Source organism: Humulus lupulus, chromosome 8, assembly GCF_963169125.1.
Source record: "Humulus lupulus chromosome 8, drHumLupu1.1, whole genome shotgun sequence".
Classification (NCBI taxonomy): Eukaryota; Viridiplantae; Streptophyta; class Magnoliopsida; order Rosales; family Cannabaceae; genus Humulus; species Humulus lupulus.
In genome coordinates, this window is record NC_084800.1 from 126,786,283 (window position 1) to 126,803,884 (window position 17,602).

At 34.2% G+C, this 17,602-nt stretch overlaps 2 protein-coding genes across 4 annotated transcripts; both read right to left on the reverse strand.

Annotated features, from left to right (window-relative positions):
• Window positions 1-1,716: 1,716 nt before the first annotated feature.
• On the reverse strand, window positions 1,717-3,612 carry LOC133798422 (uncharacterized). Of its 3 annotated transcripts, XM_062236697.1 has the most exons (3): window positions 2,098-3,612; window positions 1,923-2,013; window positions 1,717-1,853 (listed from the first exon to the last, which is right to left on the reverse strand). In XM_062236697.1, exon 1 carries the CDS (start codon window positions 3,573-3,575, stop codon window positions 2,229-2,231), a length of 1,347 nt encoding a protein of 448 aa, XP_062092681.1. In that variant the 5' UTR covers window positions 3,576-3,612; the 3' UTR covers window positions 1,717-1,853; window positions 1,923-2,013; window positions 2,098-2,228. The 3 variants fall into 3 exon arrangements, with proteins under 3 accessions (XP_062092681.1, XP_062092680.1, XP_062092679.1); XM_062236696.1 differs by having other exon boundaries at window positions 1,717-2,013; XM_062236695.1 differs by having other exon boundaries at window positions 1,923-3,612.
• An 11,005-nt stretch (window positions 3,613-14,617) lies between these two features.
• Window positions 14,618-16,002, reverse strand: LOC133794135 (CASP-like protein 4D1). The gene is made up of 3 exons (XM_062231334.1): window positions 15,761-16,002; window positions 15,200-15,320; window positions 14,618-15,035 (listed from the first exon to the last, which is right to left on the reverse strand). The coding sequence occupies exons 1-3, from the start codon at window positions 15,919-15,921 to the stop codon at window positions 14,847-14,849; spliced, it is 471 nt and encodes a 156-aa protein (XP_062087318.1). The 5' UTR covers window positions 15,922-16,002; the 3' UTR covers window positions 14,618-14,846.
• Window positions 16,003-17,602: the final 1,600 nt, after the last annotated feature.

A 17,602-nucleotide genomic window follows, 5' to 3' on the forward strand; every position in this document is an offset into this window, starting at 1 on the left:
GGTAAAATGGTCATTTGGCTGGGAATTTGATATATGGCAGCTGGGTTATATGGGGTACACGGTTTGGGGGCTTGGTTATTGTTTGGTTTTGTTAAAAATAAAGAGAAAGAAAAGCTAGAAGAAGAAAAGAAGAAGAGGGGAAGGAGCTGATTTTGGAGACTTGGAGATGGATTCAAGGAAGCAAAGGGTGGATTCTCCACTTAAAGGTAAGGATCCTAGACAATTTTAAGAGTTTTATCTGTTGGGTTTTAAGATTTTTGAGGTATGGTTTGGGTTTTTCAAGTTTGGGTTTGTGTTTTTGGCCTATGGGTTTAAGTTGTTGAAGTTGAAATCAATTGGGTGGATTTGTGAGTGTGATTGTGTTTTGAGCTTGAATCTAGTGTTTATGGGTTGTTAGAGGGTCCATTTAAAGTCTTAAATTGATTTTGGGGTTTGGGTATTGGTTTGGTATGATTTGGGAAGGTTTTAGCTCGGTGAAAATGCAAGAGAAAACCCAGAAATCTGGGTTCGCGTATGAGCGCCGCGGCCCTGTTCTTGGGCGCCGCGGCGCAAGGAGGCTTCAAGATGGGGGCTTGGGCTCTGGGCGCCGCGGCCCTTGAGGGGTGTGCCGCGGCCCTAGGCCATTTTGGCAGCCCAAAAGTTGAGTTTTTAGGGCTTTTGCCCGGGGACTCGGGGGATGGTTCCGATGCTTCGCTTTATGGATTTAGAGGTCCCGGGAGTGCGGGATTGGTCCCGGGAAGTGGTTCTAGGCTTGGTTAGTATTGAAAGTGTTTTATGTGTGTTGTGACTAGGATTTCGGAGGGGCTCGTACTAGTGGACTGTGCTCGTGATCGTGGTGCATCGGGAAGCACGGAATACAGGTAAGAAAACCGTAACACCCGAGATTGGGGCATGGCCCCACTGTGTGATTGTAGGGCATGGCCCCGGATTGTATTACGTGCAAATGCTTAACCTTAAATGAACCGTGATGTGTGTGAATGTTTATTTTGAATGTACTATATGTGTGATTATGATGAATTGAACGGCAAGGGCCGAGTACGGCGTAGGCCGGGGCGGCCGTGGGGCCGAGTACGGCGTAGGCCGGGGCGGCCGTGGGGCCGAAAGTAACACACAGCACATGGGATGCTTATATTCAGGGTGGGACCCAAGGGATACATGAGTTATCCTCGCGGTGAGAACCGAAACTCCAAGCTTTGGTAAGGCCTTGGGGGCGGCATGGCCGTACTTGTTTATTATGATGGTTTTTCCTATGTGTCAGTGAATTATGCTAGCTATTTGATTTGCATATGTTATGTGTTATTTGGGTTTTCTTGCTGGGCTTCGGCTCACGGGTGCTCCGTGTGGCAGGTAGTCGCAAGGACTGAGTCAACCAACCATGAGTACGGAGAGCGTGAAGCGACGCGTACATGTTTGGCCTGCCCGACTGCTTTGGTTGGGGGTTTCTTCAAAAATGGCTGTAATAACCTATGATTTTATGATTTCTCAACTGTAACCTTATTTCAAGATGTAATTAGTTTTCAAACCTTATTTTGGGATCCCAAATGTTTAATAATAGAAGTTTTAATGAAACGACGCATTTTCAGAGATTACAGCCTTAACTTTTAACTAGTCACACTTTTGTTTCAAAACCTCGGTTAGCGAGTTCATTGCACATTGTTTTGTCTTAAAAACTCACTTAGTAACGGCTCTAAGGAAGTAGGGCGTTACAGATTCTGATCTCGATTGTATGAGACAAATCGAACTCCGTTCACTATACATGCTTGGTAGGAGTAAGCCAATAGATCTGACCCAGATGCTAAAGCTAGTAATTCATCAGCATGCTCTAATGACCCAAGTTGGTGCAAGTCATATATCTAATAATAAAGAAATATATTAGAATGAGAATGTAATTTGTAGTATGCAATTTGCTAAGTACAAGTTACCTTCTTATGAAACCATGAACGAAACTCTTTCTTATGTATCAATTTATGATTGGCAGCCATATCTCTTTGTTGCACCTCAGTTAGGTGTTCCCTGTTAATTAATTAACAATGTCAATATTGTTAATTAAGGAGTAGATTGAACAAAGAATAAAATGAATATTAATTATGTACTTACTCTAAATACACTTCAGTTTCTGGAGAATTATCCAATATGAACCACTCAGCTTTATTCCGAGTATTTTCATCGAGGGGCACGGGAATTCCCTTACTAAGAGGACGACATTGAGATTCAAACACTGTGAGGTGTCAATTCACATACGGTGCATCTTCGTTTCGATCAGGCTGATTAAATTTTGTTTCCACACCTTTGAAATACATTGAACAAAATGTCAAAGCCTCATCTGCAACATATCCTTCTGCTATAGATCCTTCAGGACGAGCTTTATTCCTGACATAGTTTTTTAATTTTTTCATGTATCTTTCAAAAGGATACATCCACCTCATAAATACAGGTCCTCCCAATATTGCTTCATCAGGCAAGTGCAAAACCAGATGGATCATTATGTCAAAGAATGCTGGAGGGAAAATCAACTCCATCTTGCATAAAATAACAATCAAGTCATCCTTAGCTTTCTCCATATCAGAAACGTTCAGTGTCCTAGAGCACAATTGTTTGAAGAAATTACACAATTCAGTGATGGTAGTGGATATAGATTCTGGTAAAAACTTGCGAACACCTACTGCAAGTAATCGTTGCATTATCACATGACAATCATGGGACTTCAACCCAACAATGTTTGAGTCATTGTCTGTGACTTTTTTCTTTAGATTAGAACAAAAACCATCGGGCAACTTCACTCCTTTCAAAAATTGACAGAAATCTCGCCTCTGTTCAAAAGTGAACACGTATGGAGCATGCGGTTTCATTAACCTTTTATTGGCATCCTCGTAAATCCACAACGATTTCCTAACCCCCATATTCTTTAAATCATGTCTTGCGTTAGTGGTGTCCTTAGATTTATCATTATCTAACAAAGTCCCAAGGATGCTGTCGCACACATTCTTCTCAACATGCATCACATCTAGGTTGTGTTTTAACTGATTTGAACTCCAGTAATCAAGTTCATAGAAAATACTTTTTTTCCTCCAATTACTTTCCCCTGCACCTCGCTTGCGCTTCACCCCCCCAAATCTTTCATGTTTACCAGACACTTGAAGCGGTAAAGCATTGACTTGATCTAAAACTTGTTGACAAGTAAACTGTTGTGGAGGATTTCTTTTCTCAACTTTGCCATCAAATTCCTTGTCCCTTCTATACTTATGATTACTCCTCAAGAATCGCCTATGATCGACATACGATGTCTTACCAATCACTCGAATGGAAGTGGTGTCTTCATTGCACGTTGGACATGCTTTATACCCTTGCCCGCTCCAACCAGACAAGCTACTACGAGCAGGGAAATCGTTAATTGTCCACAGAAGGGCTGCACGCATCTTGAACAATTCATTCCTTGTGCCATCTCTTGTGTCGACTCCGTTAATCCACAATTGTTTTAACTCATCCACCAAGGGTCTTAGAAATACATCCATGTCTTTACCCGGTGATTTTGGCCCAGGAATAAGCAGAGTTAGCATAAAATACTCTTCCTTCATGCATAGCCAAGGGGGGAGATTGTAGTTCGTCAAAATCACAGGCTACATGCTGTATGATAAGCTCATGTTGCCAAAAGGATTAAACCCATCAGCAGCCAAGCCTAGACGAACATTTCTAGGATCTTTTGCAAAATTAGGATGGGTGGCATCAAAGTCTTTCCATGCAGACCCGTCAACCGGATGACGCATCACCCCATCTTCTATTGATCTCCCAGTATGATGCCATAACATGTCATTAGCTGTATGTCTTGAACTGTACATTCGCTTTAATCTGGGAGTCAACGGAAAGTAACGCATCACCTTGTGTGGAACCTTTTTCCCCTTCTTCTTTTCATTGACCCATCGGCTACTCCCACACACATGACATGAATCTTTGCTTGCATGCTCATTATAAAATAAGGAACAATCATATTTACAAACATGGATTGATTGATATCCCAACCCTAACTTACTCAGCTTCTTTTTCGCCTCATAGTGTGTTGGGGGAATTTTATTATCTTTCGGAAATGCAAATTTTAGTAACTTCAACAATTCATCGAAAGAGTTATTTGGCCACTTCCCTCTAACTTTCAAATGCATCAACTTCGCCAAAAAGTTTAAGGATGATATCCAATCACAACCCGGATACAACTCAGCTTCAATCTCGTCGAACAACTCGTCATAATACTGTCCTATTCGACTGCCAGACACACCATCTGCTTCCTCTGCATTTGTCGGTAAGAGGAAATCATCAACGACGTCAACCATCTCGTCTACATCTTCATTCTCCTCAACTACCTCATTGGCGACACTAGCTTCCACCTCACCGTGGTAAACCCACTTTTGATAACTCTGTTGAAAACCCTTGTCAAAGACATGAGCCTCCACTGTATCTATAGTTTGTAGTTTAACATTCAGGCACCTCACACACGGGCATAAAATTCTCCCATCGTAGTCTACGTGTTCTTTTGCCATTCTCAAGAAGGCTTGGAGACCGTTCCAATAAGCATCACAGTTACGCTTCCTTAATGACGTCCAACTCTTATCGATCGGCATCTACGATACAAGAATAAACAATAATTAAAACTTATTGACTATGTGTGTGTGTGCCCTAATCCACCTTTTCACTCCACTTCTATAAGGGTAAAGAACCTATCCCATTCAGATTTGTAGTATACATATAATTTAATCTACACTCTTAAAATTGTTTCGTTTATGTAAAAATTTCGGCAGCACCTCCCTATAGTTCTCATAAGTGGGTAGACTAAAATTAAGTTTGCCCACTTACGAGAACAAATAAGGAGACACATATTGAAATCTCTATTAACGAAACAATAAAATGAGTACTAGATCAAATTATAGGTACACAACAAATCCAAACTATCCATGCGGACACATACCGTCCTGGATAATTCGGAGAAGCATATTTAAGAGTTCTTACTGACTCAGCTTCACCGAACGGGTCTAAGGCTTTTCGTGATTGAAAATAATTAATAAAACATTATCACTAAGTGACAATATATAAAACGTCTATCCAATCTTTGGTGATCAAATTTTATCACCAAAGAAAAGCAACAAAAAAAGAAATATTTTTTAACACTAGATGTTTTATGATGTCTTATAAAATCTTATGATATTAAATTATAATTTTGTAATTATAATCTTATGATGTCTTATAATGTTTTATTAAATCTTATGTTTTACTATTAAATAAAATTATAATTTTTTAATTCATTTATCTAAAATTTTAATTTATTTTGAAATTATTTATCTAATTTTTTAATTTATTTTTTAATTACTAAATTTGTTAATATTAAATTAAATTAAAATTTTGTAATTTATTTTGAAATTATTTATCTAACTGTTAAATTATTTTTAAATTATTTATCTAATTATTTAATTTATTTTTAAATTACTAAATTTGTTACTATTAAATAAAATTATAATTTTTTAATTCATTTATCTAAAATTTTAATTTATTTTGAAATTATTTATCTAATTTTTTAATTACTAAATTTGTTAATATTAAATTAAAATTAAAATTTTGTAATTTATTTTGAAATTATTTATCTAACTGTTAAATTATTTTTAAATTATTTATCTAATTATTTAATTTATTTTTAAATTACTAAATTTGTTACTATTAAATAAAATTATAATTTTTAATTCATTTATCTAAAATTTTAATTTATTTTGAAATTATTTATCTAATTTTTAAATTTATTTTTTAATTACAAAATTTGTTAATATTAAATTAAATTATAAATTTGTAATTTATTTTGAAATTATTTATCTAACTTTTAATTTATTTTTAAATTACTAAATTTGTTAATATTAAATTATAATTTTTCACTTTATTTTTAAATTATTAATATTAAATTAAATTATTTATCTAATGTTTTAATTTATTTTGTTAATTCTAAGTATTCAATGTTTTATTTATTATATTATTATTTATTTAGTACTCTAACTCTACCAAAATTTCGACAGCATAACATTTCTATTATAACATATCCCAAAAATTTAAAACCCTACAAAAAACACTCAGAAAATTCCCAGAACATTCACAATATACATATTATTAATCAAATTTAAATACTAAAACATGCTACAATTTTATACACATATATAAATATATCACTAAACAAATCTTACTTTGTACACACATTCACATATTAATTAAAATAATAACATAATTAAAAAATAAATACCTTGATGCCACAAAATTATAAATACTCTAGTGACCAAATTTCCAATAGATACTCCTTCAATTTCTACACAAAATCAACCCAAAAAATTAAATATAAACAAACATAAACCTTGACTAAGTAAAAGTACAAAATTAAACTAATAGACATCTGTAATTTATGCTCAGTATAAAATACACAAAACCTTGATTGAGTATATATATATTTATATATAAATACACAATTATAAGCCAACTATGAGTATTTTGGCTTAATTTGTCACCATAGAAATATGGTAATGAACGTAAAGTCGTATATTTATTTGTTGTTGTTATAAATATATATACTTAACCATTCTGTCTTGTACATTTTTTTGCTTTTTTTTTTTGTTATATGTTGAAAATAAAAAAGTCTTGATATGACAAAGTGGTTTAAAATATTTGCTTCTATATGAGTCCTACAGATTTTGAAGAAACATTAAATTGATCCTTAAAAGAATTGACAGAAAACTATTGCTAAAAAATTCTTACATTTTGACACTACCATACTATATATTACACATTTATATATTAGACTTACAGCTCCCTGAGCGTTCTAATGTTACCAATCTCTGGAGGAATGGAACCACTGAGTCGGTTTCCCAGTACACTCCTGCACCAAATCAGCCAACAGTTAAAAAATGATGACACATTTGAGAGATACATTGTGATATTGATATAAATAATTGATAAGAAGAGAGCACAAGTAACTTACAGAATGCGCAGGGGTGCACGAGAAAGGCTTGGGGGGATTGATCCATTGAGGTAGTTGCAAGAGAGATCACTGTGTTTAGTTAAAGAAAACTTAGTCTTCTGACACTCTATAATAATATTTATTATCTAGTAATAAACTCTGAAAACCATGCTTCTACTACTACTGGAACTACCATTCAACTCTGAATGCATTGCCGTGTTATTGCATGAGTAAATTCTGAAAAGTACTATCTGATTTATACATGTGACTATGGGAATGTTTAATAATGAAGTTATGTCTCACATGCTATTTTCCAGATTTGATATTGTCCTGTATGTAATAATTAACATGTTCTAGCACTTTTCTATAAAATTAAAATCCAATGTAAATGTGCACTTAAGTTTGTAATCCAATGTAACTTTTTCTGTAAAATATATATAATTCCAATATAATATGAATGTGCACTGAACTATATCAATTAATTTGAAAAACCTCATATCAGAAGTAAAAAATATAACTTTTAAAATCCAATATATTTAAAAGGTTGTTATAAGCATCATTACTTACATATATTCTATCTCTCTCTATATATATGTATATATATACATATTTAAATACTTACAAACTGTACACTATGATTTGGTTCCTTCAATAAAACACATTGAATTTACAAATACAAAACTCAAACCTCAGGTTCATTTTTCAATGATATATCACAAAAGGCAATCAACAGAAAAGACCAATAAAAGAATCAGACCCTTCAACAAAGCTACAAAAACTCACTACTAGACATCTGTAATTTATGCTCAGTATAAAATTCACAAAACCTTGACTGAGTAAAAGTATCAAATGCTAAAACAAGAAAAATTCCAAAATTAGGAATAGCTAAAATTAAGGCATATTTGAATCTTTCAACACAATAGTCCAGCAAAATAAATCAGAGATAAATGCAAATATCAAAGGCCCTTTAGTATATATAGCAAGTCTCAACAAATAATCCAGACCCATTCTCTGACAGACTAGACAAACACAAAGGAAGGCAGCGATGAACTTTCCTTCTTCAATATGCATATAGCCGATGATTCAAAAAATTCTTAGAACAGAATATGTACACGGTAGCTCAAATATCTAAAGACTTGAAGACTAGATTAAAAGGGGAAGAATAAAAAAGACCTTCAAGCTGAATGATTGAAATACCAGACCCCAAACCGAAAGAAGCATAAAACCCAGAAAAATCATTCCTTGACTTTCCCTCAATTCTCTCAGCAGCCAAACAGAAGACAATCAATCTTCCAAATAAACAAATATATACATATATATATAAGAAAATAAAGAAAACAAACCAAAAAATGATCACAGAGAAAGCTCAAATGTTTATAATAGCTAGAGAAACCAAAACCGTTACTTGCATTTCCATGTGTATTCTTTTCCTCTCTTCTCAAAACCAAAACCTCAAAACTCATAACTCAAACAAAAACTTGGGTGGGTTTCGGGTTACCTGTGTTTCGGCAGAGAGAGCAACTCGTAGCCAAGAGGGTGTCGTCGACCGTTTGGAGAGAGAGCCGAGAGGGAGTCACAGACCGTCGGTGTTAGGGAGAGAGACCCAAGAGTGAGCAGACCCGTCGGTGATCGAAGGTGAAGCTGAGAATGGCCAAGATCGTCAAAGTATGAGGCTGGCAACCTGAGAACGCCGACTGTCGTCGAAGTCGATGGCTGGCGAACTGAGAACGCCTACTAAGAACCCCAAGATCGTCAGAGTCGGAGGCTGGCGGACTAGAGACGATGCAGAGAGCGGAGAGAAGCTGGGGAAATAATCTCCTCTTCGATTTTGGAACGAAGATGCAGAGATCTCAAACTGAAAAATGCAAAAAACGAAACGAGGAGAGTGGAGGAGATTAACGATTTAGGGTTTTATTTCTTTTTTATTAAATACTGAAATATAATAATAACAATGAAATAGCAAAAATATCCCTACAACCATTTTCCATTTATTTTATATTACGGTGCATCACTCGGTCGCAAGTAAATCGCGTATACCTTTCGGGGGCCGCGTTGCGCCCCCGAACCCCCAAAACTAGAGCGAGACCCCCGTGAATAATTACTGAAAGGTGTAAATAGAGTCAAGGCATACTCTAATAATTTTCTCTAACCATGGGGAAGTTGGATAAACAAGATAGAATTAATTTATTTTTTACTCTTTGATAAAGAATGAATTCCATACCAAAGAGTGAGGGACAAACTGTAGTGGGCAAAATCAGTGACCTTAATAAAAAAGAATCCAACAAGCAATCACTCAGCCCAATGAGCTAGCCTAATTAGCCAACAAGGCCCAAACTCATGTAAGTGGGCTCGCGTATACAATGTATCATCCAAACGCCCAAAACAATACCCGAACATGAACCCGGATACGCTCAGTCAGTCAGGGACCTTGAAACAGTCAAGGCTCCCACCACATTCGCCAAGAATATTTCGGAAAGAAACCACTTGGAACGAGTACAACTTTTTCTTAGCTCAAGAGTAGTAGCTGGTTACGATTTTGAAACCAAAAGAAAAAAGTTTTCCCAAACTTGTAACCTGTTACCAGTTTTAAACTTGTAACCTGTTACCAGTTTTAAAACTTGTAACCTGCTACAAGTTTTAAACTTGAAAAGGTTGTAACCGGTTATAATTTATCTCATTGCTGGTTACCTGAATAAAATTTTGAAAAAAAGGACAATTTCATATTCAAATTCTCAACTAATAAATTAATTGTTGGTCTCAATTTTTTTAATAGAATTGTAGATCGACTAATATTGATCTTGAGTAGCATAAAATCAATCGAAATTGTGAATGAAAGTTTACAATATGTGGGAATGTGGAAAATTTTGAAACTTAATTGCCAACAAATAAGAGTATAAATCCTGTAAATTTTTTGGTAGAAAAAGATAGTGATCGAGGTAGAATGACATATGAAATTATATTATTACATTAATTATCTCTTTAATTAAAATTTTAAGATTATGGAGTAGTTTTCTTTATAGTTAAGGGTTATTTCAAAACCCTAGACATGATATCTTGAATGCATTGATGAATTTTATTTTTTTTATTCCCTTATATTAAATTGCTTCTATCTTTCTATTTGAATGTCATGGATCTTGTAAAATCTTGTTTAGATGACCACTAATTAAGGTTTTGCATTGTTCTACTATCATCTTAGGATTTCTATTCACCTAATAGTTTAGGATTCTAAGTAAAGTGATAAATTGCAATTAAGGTATTGTGACGGGTATTCTAATTGTGATGAGAAATAGAACCTAGGTTAAATGAATTGCATACTTAATGAATTTGTTGCCTAGATTAACCTGTTTCAACAAAGTGTAATGCTTTTACTAGGTTAAATAGATTGCATGCTTAATGACCAGGTACCATGACGCCTGATTCATTTTATTCATATCAGATTTTTTTTAGACCTAGGTGTAACCAGTTACAATAGCGATTAATTTAGATTCTTTTGTTTAGATTTGATTTTGTTTTCACACCTGACTAAGCAACCAGGTACCATAGCAATTGGTTATTTTTTTTAGATTTGATTTTTTTTTCTTAAGTTTTTTTTTTCGAATTGTAAATAATATTATATTTAAAAAAAATACAATATAAGGTAATTAATAAATAATAATTAGTATACTTAAAAAAAACATATCAAGAAAATAGCATGGTAGGTCCGTTTATAAAACCGACCTACTAAGTACCTACTAAGTTGCATAATAGGTCGGTTCTATCATTGATGATTTCTTGTCATAACATAAATTTTTTATGACTATATGTCGTTTTTAATCTTAACAAATAATTATTTGTGACTGAAAGTATTATACAGTAACAATTTGTCCTTGAGCAAAAATATATTTAGTCACAATAAATTATTATTTTTGTTGCTAATACTTTTAGCTACGGACTTTTAAATATATTTTTAGTCACAAATTTTATTATAATCATGGAAACAATATTATTTATAGTTAAATCTTGGATCTGAATTTTTTTCTTCCAAAATATGTAAGATCCTATCACAATTACTTTATTACAACGATAAAAGTAGTAATTAGTTACAAATTTTTCTTAGTTCAAGAGTAGTAGCTGGTTACGATTTTGAAACCAAAAGAAAAAAGTTTTCCCAAACTTGTAACCTGTTACCAGTTTTAAACTTGTAACTGTTACGAGTTTTAAACTTGTAACCTGTTACAAGTTTTAAACTTGAAAAAGTTGTAACCGGTTATAATTTATCTCATTGCTGGTTACCTGAATAAAATTTTGAAAAAAAGGACAATTTCATATTCAAATTCTCAACTCATAAATCAATTGTTGGTCTCAATTTTTTTAATAGAATTGTAGATCGACTAATATTGATCTTGAGTAGCATAAAATCAATCGAAATTGTGAATGAAAGTTTACAATATGTGGGAATGTGAAAATTTTTGAAACTTAATTGCCAACAAATAAGAGTATAAATCCTGTAAATATTTTGGTAGAAAAAGATAGTGATCGAGGTAGAATGACATATGCAATTATATTATTACATTAATTATCTCTTTAATTAAAATTTTAAGATGGCATATATGTAAGTTTCACTATAAATAATATTGTTTCCATAATTACAATAAAAATTGTGACTAAAAATATATTTAAAAGTCCGTAGCTAAAAGTATTAGCAACAAAAATAATAATTTATTGTGACTACATATATTTTTGCTCAAGGACAAATTGTTACTGTATAATACTTTCAGTCACAAATAATTATTTGTTAAGATTAAAAACGACATATAGTCATAAAAAGTTTATGTTATGACAAGAAATCATCAATGATAATTTATGTTATGCATGGCAGGTCGGTTCCTTAAAAACCGACGCCATGCTTCTCTTTGACTAACATGAAAGGTCGGTTCCCTGAATACCGACTTATGAACATATATTAAGTCGGTTTCTGCAGAACTGACCTACCATGACCGATGCCTGATGTCTAGATTGTAGTAGTGATTGGCCGCGGCCAACATGATCTCCTGGTCGCGACCTCCGCGCGAACATGACCCAGAATATGACCCGTGGCCGCGGCCGTGCGACAAATTTTTCTTTAAAATTTAAATTTTAAATGTAATTATTGGGGGCTATAAAAGGGATTAGGATTAACTTTTATCATAACTTTGGATTGCGATTTTTAGAGGCTAGAGCAGCAGAGGAGGATGAAAAAACATCATCATCTATATTCTTTAATCTAGTTTTTCATTCTTCTCAAAACACTTTTATTTTCATTGAATATTTATGTTTATGAATATGAAATATTATTATGGAATAGTTTTCTTTATAGTTAAGGATTATTTCAAAACCCTAGACATGATATCTTGAATGCATTGATGAATTTTATTTTTTTTATTCCCTTATATTAAATTGCTTCTATTTTTCTATTTGAATGTCATGGATCTTGTAAAATCTTGTTTAGATGGCCACTAATTAAGGTTTTGCATTGTTCTACTATCATCTTAGGATTTCTATTCACCTAATAGTTTAGGATTCTAAGTAAAGTGATAAATTGCAATTAAGGTATTGTGACGGGTATTCAAATTGTGATGAGAAATAGAACCTAGGTTAAATGAATTGCATGCTTAATGAATTTGTTGCCTAGATTAACCTGTTTCCACAAAGTGTAATGAGTTTATTGCGGGGTAAAAAGGGTTAATTAAGAGCACTTAGCTTTAATTAATTATATTAGGCAAATTGGGATAATTGACTGCTTAAGTGTTATCTGCGGGGTTAATAGTTTAATTGGGAATAGGGAATATTATTCATCATTGTTGATAGATTGATTGTTGAAGGTGGAGAGTAATTCTTGACTATTTCTTTAATATCGTTATATCCTTAGTTATTCAATCATTGATATTTATTTCATTTTATGTTTTTAGCTATTAAAACTAAAACTCCTTTTTAATTTTAATCTAGTATTAGCATTGGTCTAGAATTAACTGTTGGCGTTGGGGTCAATAGCGACACATTTTAACTGTCGGCATTGGTCTCGAATTAACTGTCGGCGTTGGAGTCAATAGCGACAGTCAAAATCAACGGTGATAGTTATTAGCTGTCGGCGTTGGTCTCTATGCCTACAGTTTTTAACGGTCGGCGTAGAGTCACACTAAGCAACTACGACAGTCAACAAAGTTGACTGTCATGGTTGGGTGTCGGGAAAGCCCAGTTTTGTAGTAGTGAGTGAGAGTGAGGGTGCGGGGACGGTGGCGGTGCGGCTACAATCAGCTGGCTGAGATCGAGAGTGAGGGTGAGGGTGCAGCGACAGTGGCGGTGAGGCTGAGATCGAGAGTGAGGGTGCAGCGGCGGTGAGGCTGAGATCGAGAGTGATAGTGAGGGTGAGGGTGCAGCGGCGACGGTGGCGATGAGGCTGAGATCGAGAGTGAAGGTGAGGGTGCAGCGGCGGTGCGGCGGCTGAGATCGAGAGTGAGAGTGAGGGTGAGGTCTGCGACAATAAATAAATCGAAACTATAAGGCAAAGAGGAAAATGAGGGTCTATGGCTGTGTAATTAGGTTTTATGCAGTGGAGGAGAATGATAAAATGTATCAGGGGCGATATTCTATAATAATTTTAACAAGTGGAAAAAATTTCAAAATATCAGGGGCGACTGAGATCAATACCAGGGGCAACTAATGATGTGTCGCCCCTGATTCTAGAGTATTAGGGGCGACATAAAAATTTCAAAACATCAGGGGCGACTCAGACCAATATCAGGGGCGACTAATGATGTGTCACCCCTGATTATAGACTATTAGGGGCGACATATAGTCGCCCCTAATATTCTAGAATCAGGGGCGACACATCATTAGTCGCCCCTAATAATTTTCACAACAAATTTCAAAACATCAGGGGCGACTCTTACCAATATCAGGGGCGACTAATGATGTGTCGCCCCTGATTCTAGAATATTAGGGGCGACATATAGTCGCCCCTAATAATTTTCACAAATCTCAAAACATCAGGGGCGACTCATACCAATATCAGGGGCGACTAATGATGTGTCGCCCCTGATGCTATAATATTAGGGGCGACGTGTCGCCCCTAATAATTTTCACAAATGGCGAAAATCTCTCAACATCAGGGACGACTTATACCAATATCAGGGGCGACTAATGATGTGTCGCCCTTGATTTTTAGAATATTAGGGGCGACATATAGTCGCCCCTAATAGAGTCGCCTCTAAAACCAATTTTTCTTGTAGTGCAAGGATTGTGTTGTTAAGGAAGATCGACGACCCCCTCGGATGACAAAATTTTAATAAAGGTGGATGCAATAGTTAATGTAGACGAAGGTTTGTGTTCCATTGATACGATGGCGAGAGAAAGAACAGGTAGAGTTAGAGCTTCTTAGTGCAAGTACATAAGTCCGCCTCTCCGTCTTTTGACAGCGGAGTTACTTGCTACATGAAACTGATTAAATTTGGCTAAAAGCTTTTACTTCAAGTTTCTTTTTATACTAAGTATAAAACTGAAGTAAAAATCTATATTTCTGTTATTTGAAAATGTGCAATTTATTGTAGTGTGTGCATGATATTACTAATTATTTCTCATTGTCTTAACTTGGATTTGATTTATCATATTCTTAAACAAAATATAGAATTTGCAATAAAGGTCATATATATATATATATATATTTCCTTAAAAAACTAACACGAGTACAAAGTTACATGGATGTTGCAACTACGTATGCCACCCTGGCAACAAAGGATTCGATTTGATCGGTACACTACCCACAAAAGCATACTGCATTTTTTTTCCAAAATATTTCTAGAAAAAGAATAAGTGTGATCAAATTTTCCATTTGTATATGCTAATTATTACAATAATACTAGACTGGCTTAGGAAGCGCATAAGAAGAAAGCACCGATAGTACGGCAGTGCAGATAAATCCAAGGAAAAGGAGGCTGATGGAAGCATACGACTTTTCAAAGAAGTTTCCCAATTCATAGAGTTGCTTCATGTCGTTTGTAACACCAAATCCTGATCCAGCACCCGTCGCTAGCACATACGATATAATCTGCCCAAAAGTACCCAAAAAAAATCATTTCAAAAAATGTTTTATCCTTATCGAAAAACAATTTCTGCACACGTTTTTCTAACTACTTCAATAATTAAGACTTAATTAGCTGCCTTACATATATATATATATATATGTATGAATTTATGGTATCTATTCTATACCTTGTCACCGTAGAAGTCAAATACAAGGTTGCCTTCACTGCTTCTAATTACCTCGAAGATTGTAAATACAAGTTGCAAAAGGGAATAAGCAACGCCTATCACGATCGTAAAAAGCACGTATCTGCATGCGGTTAAAAAAACAACATGATCGAGTCAATATAAAGATTGTCGTAATTTCATAAACGTTAAACATTACTTTTCAATGGAATGAAAAAGTTACTATAGAAACTTCAGGTCGTTTTCCCTTGAACGTTTAACGCGTTTTACACAAAAATGAAAACGCACATACTACATTTGTTTTGTCGTGTAAAGTTTTGCTATATATATCAAAAATCCGCAAACAAATTTTTCTAATGATATACGTATATATTATTGATTTAAACTATAAAAATATGATTATATGAGTTTATTGTCGTTTAAATTTCATTATCAGTTAGCTAACAGCACCAAACAAATATACAAATAGCGCAAAAAACACAAATATATACTTGGTAGTTCAAAAATAAATAAATAAATAACAAGTTATATTACATGTATCATATATATATATATAGTACTTACCGGTAAGCAAGAATATCCTTAAATCTGATTTGCGCTACACCAAGGTCGGTTTCCACAGTTTTTGAATTGGTGGAGAGCACAACGAGGGATATCAAGAGAAGAACAATAGTTAAGATTCTCAATACAAGACTCGCAATTTTGGAAGCTGCTGATTTTGCCATCTTCTAATTAATTATTCTGGATTTCTTTTCGGATCTCTTCTGATCAACTATTGTGTAACTCTTCTCTCCTACCTTAAATTATTAATAATGTACTCTATATATAGTGGTTACCGGTTGCTCAATTTCCTTTTTATAATGCATTAATTGTATATTATAATAGAAAGTTCTGTATTTCTAGTGGTAGCTACGGAAGATTCCTTGTACTGACCCACATACCAAGTCTCGACTACTGATCAACTAGCTCATTTATCCAAGCGTTGTAGACCAAAGAGTTTACTTTCACAAATATGAGGCATTGCGTGCGTTTGACCCGTAAAAGGAGCCATTGACTATATATATATATATATATAGTTGATTTGGATATGAAATATATTATTGGTAGTGATGCACATTTTTCTGATGGGGACAGGCCCTAACGGGGTGGAGAATACTCGTTTAAATGGGGAACGGAGCGGGAACGGAGCGGGGACGGAGATAATTTTCAATCCCTGAATGTTAAATGGGACAGGGACGGTGATAGCACTTCCTGCCTCGACGGGGCCGTTTAAATTTTTATATATTTTTGTAATATTTTATATGTATTTTATATATTTATTTATTTGTTATTGTAGTATAGTAGTAACTTTTTTAATATTTTAAATTTTATTTAGGATAATGTTTAATATTTTAAATTATAAATATTGTGTAATATTTTAATTTACATATAATTTACGATTTTTATTTTAAAATTTTAATTTAATTTTTTTTTAAATAAATAGGTTCCCCGTGGGGATTCCCTGCCCCAATAGGGGATTCCCCACTCCGCCCCCGACGGGGAATAAGCGGGGATGGAGCGGAGATGGGGATTAAAAATATAAACGAGGACGGGGGAGCACTCCCCGCCAATTCCCCACCCTGTGTGCATCACTAATTATAGGGCATATTTCTGTTGGATTGGATAGAGATTAGTCTACCAGAGAGTTAAACCTAAAGTAGGTTTTCAATTAAATAAATTAAGAAAAATAATATTAGATTTATTATTAAATAAATTAATGTTTGAGTCATACATCTATGAAGAAGTGAGCGATGATGATTTTGTTATATTTTAACTTTTAATTTAAAAATGACCTATGAATTAAATATACATACTAAAATAACATTTTCAATTATTTTTTTAGAAATAATAGTGTGCCCAAACATAAGTATATTGATAATTGAGGAGGTATAATGATTGGATTTGTTATTAATTTGTTGATGATCGGTATCCAGCCTTTGTTTCTTGTCTTTCTCTCCTCTCATTATTTCTTTTTTGTCATTGAATATATATTTCTCTTTTTGTGTGATTCATGCCTGTTATTTTATTAAAAAATATATATATATTTATTAGCTTCATGAGATGTGTGTTTTTTTATAAGAGAAATGCTAATTATGGGGCACCACTGGTGCCCAACACCTAGGGATACACATTTTTTCTATGGGGACGAGGCCCCGCGGGGACCCGCCCCTAATGAGGCAAGGAATCTCCGTCTAAATAGGGAACGGGATGGGGACTGGGATAACTTTCAATTCCCGAATGTTAAATGGGGCAGGAACGAGGATAACACTCCTCGCCCCAACGAGATCCCTTTTAAATTTTTAAATATTTTTGTAATATTTTATATGTATTTTATATATTTTTTATGTGTTTTTGTAGTATAGTAGT

What these genes read in the sequence shown, in the direction of transcription:
- LOC133798422 (XM_062236697.1), bottom strand. Translation starts at nt 3,575, where the DNA reads ATGAAGGAAGAGTATTTTATGCTAACTCTGCTTATTCCTGGGCCAAAA.
- LOC133794135 (XM_062231334.1), bottom strand. Translation starts at nt 15,921, where the DNA reads ATGGCAAAATCAGCAGCTTCCAAAATTGCGAGTCTTGTATTGAGAATC. An exon ending in AAGGATATTCTTGCTTACCG is followed by an intron (nt 15,321 to 15,760) that starts GTAAGTACTATA and finishes AACCGCATGCAG; the next exon opens with ATACGTGCTTTTTACGATCG. An exon ending in TTGACTTCTACGGTGACAAG is followed by an intron (nt 15,036 to 15,199) that starts GTATAGAATAGA and finishes ACTTTTGGGCAG; the next exon opens with ATTATATCGTATGTGCTAGC.